The sequence below is a fragment of the Chiroxiphia lanceolata genome, chromosome 2 (genome assembly GCF_009829145.1).
Source record: "Chiroxiphia lanceolata isolate bChiLan1 chromosome 2, bChiLan1.pri, whole genome shotgun sequence".
NCBI classification, from domain to species: domain Eukaryota; kingdom Metazoa; phylum Chordata; class Aves; order Passeriformes; family Pipridae; genus Chiroxiphia; species Chiroxiphia lanceolata.
The window spans coordinates 40,744,370-40,754,602 of NC_045638.1; the positions used below are offsets into that span (position 1 = coordinate 40,744,370).

The 10,233-nt window shown below is 44.3% G+C and overlaps 1 protein-coding gene across 1 annotated transcript in view; it reads right to left on the bottom strand.

The window, feature by feature from the left end:
- Window positions 1-9,471, bottom strand: part of UBAC2 (UBA domain containing 2) — a 95,564-nt gene extending 86,093 nt beyond the window's left edge. The window contains exon 1 of the mRNA XM_032679366.1: window positions 9,247-9,471. Coding sequence (XP_032535257.1) covers window positions 9,247-9,277 — 31 coding nt within the window. The 5' untranslated portion in view covers window positions 9,278-9,471. The remainder of the gene's footprint in view (window positions 1-9,246) is intronic.
- Window positions 9,472-10,233: the final 762 nt, after the last annotated feature.

Consider the following 10,233-nt stretch of genomic DNA (forward strand, 5'->3'; position numbering starts at 1 on the left):
GAAAACTTGTACTTAAAACTCTTATTTCAGTCCACAACCATACCTTCTGAGTTCATTATATAAAGATGCACTTTCCTTACTCCATTTAAGCAATTAACGCCTTGAAGAACTATCCTTTTATAGAAGTTAGGCAGTGACTTGGATTGATGCAGGTTGATGTTACAATGCTAACCATAAACTTTACTTTTATGGTTGTGTGAGACACATTACGGCAGAAAGTCTGGCTGACTTTTTTTTTAATGCAAGAAAACTGTCCACCTTTCAATTTAATATCTTTCACTGGATTCTTTTTGCTCTCCAAAAATAAGGTCTATAGTCTTTAGATGTCCATTTTTTAAATTATTTATTCCTCTGACTCAGTTGGGTGTTTCAAAACAGTTGAAGTCATCAGAGAACTGTAGAACACTGGGGGAAAAAAGAAGCTGGAGCTGACTCAAAGCTACTGTGCAGACAATGCACACACATGTTCATGTGAAACCTCAGGCTCCTTTAGTTAACTTAAGTTAGCTAAATTAGCATTCCTTGATGGGAAAAGGTCAGTTTTATAATCAGGATACAAATAGCCTAAAACAGAAGAACTGTACTAGTAGCAACAGTAAACAGTTTTGAACCAAAGTTCGATAAGACTTATTATTTTACTATCAAATGCATCTACGTTATTTCATGAATTTGAACACATTTTTACAAGAACTCCTTAATCTCATAATACTTTTCACATGAGGAACACATTACCCCAAGAAACGTGACAACAATACCTCTAGATATCCCCATCATAACTATATATTTCTGTAGAGGTTTAATATTTAGATTTTACTGCAATTTGCATATCATTAGATTATTTTTACATTACAGGTAATACACACTTGAAATACTTTATCCTATCAAGTTAATTCCTAATTTGAATGCATTCAAAAATAACCAATCTTATCTGTTTTCTCCAAAAGTGTGAATACACATTTTTATTAAGAGTCTCCTTTTAGCTTTCAGCTTAGACACTTTAAACCTTGGTATAGACGAAAAGTACTTAATATTAGACATGTCATCAAGTGAAAACCCACAGAAGTAACTAACCCATAAATGTGACAGTCACCCACAGGGAACATCACATGAGTAATGGAAACTTCTACTCTCAAGCACCTCATAATGTCATCGTGGCTGACAAGTTTATTCTTCTCTGGTGAACTTGAAAAATACAATAATGCAACTTTTGAAATGCTTTTTCCAAGTGTTTGCACAATGTAGCAGTTTACCCCTTAACAGCATACAGATCCTTATCAAGGACTGCTGTGGAATGTCTCAGCCAGTAAGACCAAAAATGACTATCAATCCCAGATAGTGCACAATCAGGCATTCTGACATTCAAGCCAAATTCCTTACCTAGAATGCAAAGGGAATTTAGAATTTAGAAAGCAAAATTCTAGCCTAATGACTATGCAACCATGTGCAAGATGGAAACATGTACCACCAACCTACCAGGGTACCAGTGTCTGCTGGCAGCACCTGTGCACACATGCACAAAGAGAAAAACACAGTGCCTCAATACCACATAAGGCAAGCAGAATGAAAGAATAAACTCTCATTTTGACCCCGAAAGTTAAAATATATCAAATACTGTCTTCAAAGATCTTGGAATAAATTTGCAACCCCAAAGTGGCAATTCTTTCAAACAGCAGGCAGTAATAACATTGGTGCTGCAACACATCTACGGAGCTTCCACCTAAGTGCAAAGAGAAATTTTGTAGCAACCAGCAGAACACGCCCACACTATGATGAAGGGCAAGCAACTAGCTTTCACTGCAGTTCTTTGCAGTGAAGTCTCCCCCCAAAACTGCCCTCAAAATCTCACAGGCAAGTGTCCCAACTTTTATGTTACCATTGTACAATGTGAAGCTGTTCCCAAATGTGACATAAATAAGAAAAACAACTCTTAAGTCTCCACATTCCACCCCTGCACTCATTGCAAAGCCCACAAGTCCTCCCCTTCCACAGCCTACTACTCTTCTAGCTGCCAGTACCACTTTTCAGAATACAGAATGAAGAATACCTGTGTCCGTCTGTCACAGAGGGGGAGGTTTATGGCACTACTGCTCCTGCAGTTGCAGCTTCAGAAGCCACCAGCGTGCTAATAAGAATAAGAAAGTTGTGGTAGCAGCAACAAGCTACAGTTTCTGAAATTACTTCCTGCTCCCTGCCTGTTCACTACTCCCAGGTGAAGAGATACAGCATATGGGCATGTCAAAACGGGCAGCCAGACCAATCCACTGTTTCAGAAGGGCTTTTGAGGAAACAACTTCACCCCCTGGACTGCTATTCCAGGACTGAGACTAAAGTGTTGACTTGGGAGAGGACCTGACTGCCAACACCAGCTAATGAGCAGTGGCTGCAGAAGCTCAAATTAGCTCAGGACAATTTCTGTGGGGATCCCTACTGAGCTTACACCACAGCTGCAGATGAAATATGCTTTGTAAAAACTCTTTTTCCACTATCATCTTCCCAAACCCAGCTGCTGTAAGGCAGACACATCACTTTCATACAGACAATTAACTGCTAGGGGCTACTATAATGGCACAAAACACACAAAACCCATTTTTTTAATGCTGATACACAAGATCAGCAAGTCTTTTAAACCATAACTGATGCACATCTGAATGCACAGTACTTCCCAAATGCACTGACAGACTCTGCATTTTGGGTGGTTGTTTTTCCTGCACTAAACCACCATGCAGATATTAATCTATTGTATTCCAACATTTGCCCAAGAACCTGCAGCACGTTCACCAACCAACAGGGACGTTTCATTGCAACTGAAGACAATAAGAGTATCACCGCAGGAACACTTTTTCATCAGATGCTTATAAACTTAAAGCAGGAGCTGAGAGATGCATAACATTAGTTTATGAAAGTCAGTAAAGAAACCAACCACAATCATGCTTTAAACCTACTTTCAAAAGGCACAGGTAAGTCTGTAATCAAGCCAGTTACCTATACATTTACTATTTAGAAAACTTCTGGGTTTAGCTTAGGCTACAAATTATAAAAAAATGAGGAGATACAAAAAGAAAAAAAAACAAGCAAAAAAGCAAAACCTTGGTTTCTAAAAGCAACACTTGAAATAGAAACTGAAACAGGTTGAAGTATACAAAAATGCTCCCCTCGTTGAGGTTCTTTCCAACCAAAAAGCATATTATCATACTACTTTTAGCACACACTGTCAGAAATACCATGTATGGCTACACCACAAGACCATGTGGACATCCCCACACTAGCTTGAAACAAGTCAGCTCTGCTGCAGCAGAATAGCCACATTTTTGTGGCGTTCAATGCATGGCTAATTGACCTGATGTGGCTATGCTGCTCCTAGGGCTCAGGTTAACCAGGCTGCACCATGGCATGCTGATGTACCAGCTAATTCCATTTCCCATACAGTTTCGTACTGTGTAATACTGTTGTGCACAGAAGTCTGATATATTCAATACATGGTCATATTTCCTTCAGTCATACAAAAAAACATTTTAAATTTACATAGCTTTTTTATTTTTCCAACACCACTGCATAACACAGTTCAGTCTTGCCAGTTATGCAAGCAGAGGAGCACAGACTTTCCCTCTTGCCTTGGGGTTTTTAACAAATTACTAGTACTGCACTACAAGGTTCACAGAGATGTAAAAGCCTAAGTTGCATTGGTAAAAATCCTTATACGCAAGTTCAAAGGACTCTACTCCCTCCTACTATAAGAAGCAACTTTGTAGGCAAAGTAGTGAAATATTTTGCAGAGGTAACAAGTGGCTATGCTTTAAAACATGGACTCAAATTTTACCTTAACAAAGACTAACTTGAACAGGCTTTCCTACTACACTCTTGTGCAGTATGTATATAGCATGAAGAACACTGGGAGGGGATTAAAATGTCTGCAGAAAGGTTTGGTGTTGCTCTATCTGGTTTAAGCTGTTGGTAAAGCCTTTCTGTGTATCATGCTTTGCTACTGGGATGCAGTATGTTGGCAAACTAAGCAGCACTACAGTACATCTAACAGCCAGCCCAGTGTCACTCTTCACATACTCATGCTTAGCCTTTGCAGAACCACTGAAGTGTTTCAGCAGCATTCCTCATGGGACTGAACCAGCAGACTATAACACAAGAAACTGGTCTGGGTCTGGCACCACAGCCCACCTCTCAAGCCCTTCCTTAAAGTCAGGTGCTGGTAACACGTTTCCTGAACGCACTGTATTGTTGTTTGACAAGTCAACTCAACTGGGTAGGTGTTTTGCTAAGTCATTTGGGTCTGCCTGTGCTGTGTCTCCTGCTAGTACCCAGAGGAACCGGCTTTTTTTTCCCAGGGCATACTGGTTTCTCTAATATTTCAGATAACAGAAACAGTTTCCTGTAGCCAGGGCAAACTGTCTTTGTCCTTTTAAATGGTGGGGTTCTTTGTTTCCTGGCTTCCCTATCTCATAGTTGTAACATGTACCAGGTATATTTACTTCTACATTTATATCTTCTCATCCAAAATGGTGCATGTCCTGCACTGAGAAGGTATGTTGTCACCTCACAACACAGTTATCACCTGTCTGCCTGCAATTCGCCATATCATTCCTACAAAAGGACCTACTTGCCTGCACTAGCTCACATGCAGCTGGAGTGGTTTGTTTGTTGGAGTGGTTTGCCTTTATGTACGTTTCTTATAACATTATTTTTCCAGAGTCTCTGTGCCTATGCATATGATTACACGCTAGTACTGAACAGGAGACGTAGGACAGAGGATTTATACCAGGAAACTCTTAAACTAGGATAAGAAATACTAGATAAACACTTTTTGTAAGAACTCACTTTATCTGCAGTGCTCAAAGCCATGAGACACCTCCTTAAATGGCACATGGACAAGGTCAAGGACTTCACTGCTCAGGCCAGGCTATTCAAGCAGACTAGAAAGTCTAACTTCAGTAGAAGTGGTCAAACTTACGAAGAATCTGAATTTCTTGTAAAGAACTCACAAGTTTTGACTGTTCCCTGGATGAAGACAGTGTCATTCATCTCACTGAACTACGGAGCCAGGATGTGGAATGAACTTTTCTGTGTAGACTCATGTAATAGGATAGAATCCATGGGCATCCATAGTACAGATGATCCAACAAGTTAGCTTGAGATAAGTAATACAGAAACAATTTGTGCTTGCTAATAACTATGAAAAATATTGTTTATTCAACATAGAGTCTATTCACGGCTAAATTTAGGTGTTGTTTTTTAAGACTGTTTTATCAATTGATTGTACATAATGCAAGAACACCTTATCCTGAATAAAGAACAGTAACGATCAGAACAGCTACAGGAGCTAAGTGGACTTCGAAAAAGCTTAGCTGATCTAAACTTACTCTGGTAGGTCAGTAGTAGTATTTCAGGGTCACTTTTTCATACAAAAGCAAAATACATTCAGATTAAACAAATGCAGCAGAATTCCTGGTCTAGAAATTTGGAAATGTAGCCGTGCAGTAATCAGTTAGCTGTTCTGCTTTTATCGATGAAATCAAAATACAGGAGTTTTTAATTTACTCATTCAAGATTTTTTTTCACGCATGCAGCCAAAGATTTTCCCAAATAAATGTTGCCAAATAAACTCTGCCAAAGGAACCTACAGTGTCTTCCTCACACATTTCCTAGAAACAGTACATCAGTACACTGCTAAGTGGCATTGGATTACCACAGTTCAGTCACCTCTTCTGCCACATTCTGTCATATTGAGTGTTTGGAATATTAAACAACTTCATTTTAACAAGCACACATTCATTTACTTGAATTATAAGCTATCTTCTCTCGAGCACACACAGTTACCATGTCTGGGACATAACAAAAGGCAGAATAGACTATAGGGTCAATCAAAGCTTCATAAATTTTTATGGCAAAAGGAATAACATTGAATGAAAAAGGTCCAAAACTTAACATTTTCTAATGAAAAAACCTAATATTCTAAAAAACTTAATATTCTAATGAAATCATTCTTCACTATGAGAGTCAAAAAACAGTTTAAAATGCATCTTTAGCAAACAGCTTGAAAATATTCTAATCATGTCAGTATCTCTATAGTTTAAAAGAAGTTTTGTTTACATCAAAATATCAAGAAATGAGAGGCAGCCTAGAAACACTGAAAAAACAGAATGCAAGAAAGGGAAAAGGGATTAATGAAATATCAATCAGTAGATTAGCTTCACAGAACATTGATTATTAATTTGATCTATGTACTGCGTGAAATAAAATATATGGATTCTTGAGTTATTTCTCTCCTTTAGACCTCTAAAGACAATACAGACTAATAAGCTGAATAGCCCCCCTGTAATCCCGGAGGAAACAGTTAGCGACCTGCTGAGCCATTTGGATCCTCACAAGTCTATGGGACCAGATGGGATCCACCCCAGGGTGATGAGGGAGCTGGTGGAAGAGCTCACCAAGCTGCTTTCCATCATCTACCAACAGTCCTGGCTCACTGGGGAGGTCCCAGATGATTGGAAGTTGGTGAATGTCACGCCCATCCATAAAAAGGGCCGGAAGGAGGACCCAGGAAACTACAGGCCCATCAGCCTGACCTCAGTGCCTGGCAAGGTTATGGAGCAGATCATCCCAAGTGCAATCACACAGCACCTACAGGGTACACAAGGGATCAGACCCAGCCAGCACGGGTTTAGGAAGGGCAGGTCCTGTCTGACCAACCTGATCTCCTTTTATGATCAGGTGACCCGCCTGGTGGATGAGGGGAAGGCTGTGGATGTGATCTATCTGGATTTCAGCAAAGCCTTTGATACTGTCTCCCACTGCATACTCCTGGAAAAGCTGGCAGCCCACGGCTTGGACAGGGGCACTCTGTGCTGGGTTAGGAACTGGCTGGAGGGCCAGGCCCAGAGAGTGGTGGTGAACGGTGCTGCATCCAGTTGGTGGTCGGTCACCAGTGGTGTCCTCCAGGGATCAGTGTTGGGCCCAGTTCTGTTTAATATCCTTATCAATGATTTAAATGAGGGGATTGAGTCCACCATCAGCAAATTTGCAGATGACACTAAGTTGAGGGGGAGTGTTGATCAGCTGGAAGGCAGGAGGGCTCTGCAGAGGGGCCTGGACAGACTGGAGAGTTGGGCTGATTCCAACAGGATGAGGTTCAACAAGGCCAAGTGCTGGGTCCTGTACTTTGGCCACAACAACCCCCTGCAGCGCTACAGGCTGGGGACAGAGTGGCTGGAGAGCAGCCAGGTAGAAAGGGACCTGGGAGTTTGGATTGACAGGAAGCTGAACATGAGCCAGCAGTGTGCCCAGGTGGCCAAGAAGGCCAATGGCATCATGGTCTGTACCAGGAACAGTGTGGCCAAGAGGTCCAGGGAAGTGATTCTTCCCCTGTACTCAGCACTGGTGAGGTCGCACCTGGAGTACTGTGTCCAGTTCTGGGCCCCTCAGTTCAGGAAGGATATTGAGGTGCTGGAGCAGGTCCAGAGAAGAGCAACGAGGCTGGTGAAGGAACTCGAGCACAAGTCCTGTGAGGAGAGGCTGAGGGAGTTGGGGCTGTTCAGCCTGGAGAAGAAGAGGCTCAGGGGAGACCTCATCACTCTCTACAACTACCTGAAAGGAGGTTGTAACCAGGTGGGGGTTGGTCTCTTCTCCCAGGCAAGTATCAGTAAGACAATAGGCCATGGTCTTAAGCTCTGCCAGAGGAGGTTTAGGATAGATATTAGGAAGAAATTCTTTACAGAAAGGGTAATCAGGCACTGGAATGGGCTGCCCAGGGAAGTGGTGGATTCTCCGTCCCTGGAGGTTTTTAAGATGAGACTTCATGTGACACTTAGTGCCATGGTCTAGTAACCATGGTGGTGTTGCATCAAGGGTTGGACTTGATGATCTCAGAGGTCCCTTCCAACCAAGCTGATTCTATGATTCTATGATATCAACTAGACCATGGCACTAAGTGCCACATCCAGTCTTTCCTTAAATACCTCCAGGGACGGTGACTCCATCACCTCCCTGGATAGCTCATTACAATGTTCAACAACCCCTTCTGTGAAGAAACTTCTCCTAATGTCCAACCTAAACCTCCCCTGGCACAGCTTGAAGCTATATCCTTCCCTGCTGTTGCTACTTGCCTGGGAGACAAGCCAACCCCCACCTGACTCAGGTAGCTGTAGAGAGCAATAAGGTCTCTCCTCATCCTCCTTTTCTCCAGGCTAAATAATCCCACCTCCCTCACAGGATTTGTGCTCCAGACCCTTCACCATCTCCATTGCCCTTCTCTGGACACACTCCAGACTCCAGTGTCCTTTCTGAGTTGAGGGGCCCAGAACTGGACACTGTACTTGAAGTGGAGCCACCCCAGTGCAAGTACAGAGGGATGATCACTGGTTCTGGTAACTGCACTATCTCTGATACAGGCCAGGATGCCATTGGCCTTCTTGGCCACCTGGGCACACTGCTGGCTCATGTTTAGTGGCTGTCAACCAGCACCCCCAGATCCTTTTCCACTGGGCAGCCTTCCAGCCACTCTTCCCCCAGTCTGTAGCGCTGCATGGAATTATTATGACTCAAGGGCAGGACCCAGCACTTCACCTTATTGAACCTCATACCTCTGGCCTCTGCCCATCGATCCAGCCTGTCCAGATCCCTCTGCAGAGCCTTACTGCCCTCCAGCAGACTGACACTCCCACCCATTTTCTATGAAGCACACAGTTAGTCAGCAAAGTTTTGACTTATCATTTGTCCCCGCCTGCTCTTGGGACTGTAGTGCCAAAGTGCACAGCGCAGCCAGGTTAGCTCCTCACGGCCGCTTCCAGACCCTGCAGATGCTTTGTCCTGTAAACAAACTCAGAACCAACCCCCGATACCCCTGAATTCAGTTCAGGTAGCATTGGAACATAAAATGATTTACATATGCTGCACGTACAAATTTAGCTAAACAGAGCTGGGAACATATTTGTTCCAATAAACTGGTTTGAAAAAGTAAGTTTATTTTCACATTAAGAAAAGAGGAGGGGTCTTGCATTTTCTAACACATATGTTGGCATGCAGGTCCATATTGATGTATGCAGATGTATATACACACACAGACACGGACATAGACAGATACAGACACACACCCTCGGCTCCTCCCGCCGTCACGTAGTTTAAAAGTGCAGCCGAAGGGACCAAGCCCATCGGCTCCCCCGGGGCCGGCGGCGGCAGCGCCGCCCGCGCTCCCACCCCTGACCGCCGCCCTCCCCGGACCTTGGCGGGGCCGGTACTCACAGAACCCGTTGGAGCCGGTGCTGGTGAACATGGCAGCGGCCTGGCCCGGCCGGCGGACGCCGCTGGCGGAGCCCCCGAGGCCGGGCAGCCCCCCGAGGTCGGGCAGCCCCCCGAGGTCGGGCAGCCCCTGAGGAGCCGCGGTGGGCCGGGGCCGGGGCCGGGGCCGGAGCCGGAGCCGCGATGGGGAGGGAGGGCTAAGGTGGCCGCGATGGGCCAAACGCCGCCGACAGGCGACCGGGCGGCGCCCCCTGCCGGGCCCGCCGGGCAGGCCTGAGGGTGCCGGGGTGGCGCTTCAGTCTACGTGTGTTGTCTATAAACTACTTGTATCTTCATAAATAGCAAGAACTTCTTTTTGTTGAAGGTGGCAGAGCACTGGAGCAGGCTGCCCAAGGAGGTCGTGGAGTCTCCTTCTCTGGAAACACTTCAAACTCACCTGGACACGTTCCTGTGTCACCTGCTCCAGGTGACCCTGCCTTGGAGGGCGGTTTGCACTGGATGGTCTCCAGAGGTACCTTCCAGCCCTAACGATTCTGTGATTCAATATGATTTAAATTTGAAATTTGTATGTGCCTTAAGGAGGCCTGACTCCTCACACTTTGGAAAACTGTGGCCCTCGAGGCTCATCCTAATTTGGGGAGTCCGCCAGGCAAGTAGCTCATTAGGAGCTGTGAGTAAGCTGTCATTACAGCTAAGGGAGACATAGTCAATACAGACAGTGGAGTCTGGAGAGCTTTTCAGCTGATCAAATGAAGGTATCTGCTTTAGGATTAAATTAATTGCTACCTACGCTCCACTGGCTGTACCAAACAGATCACCACTACCTCTAATGGTACATCAGACACCCAGCTCTCTAGCAGCATGGTAGACACACGATACATGGTAAGACAAATTCCCCATTTCATACAGATGTGGGCTGAAATTATTCAGGCACCAAATTTCAATTACATTTTCAAGTCCTTGTAGACTTTATTGAAATAAGTCATGCTA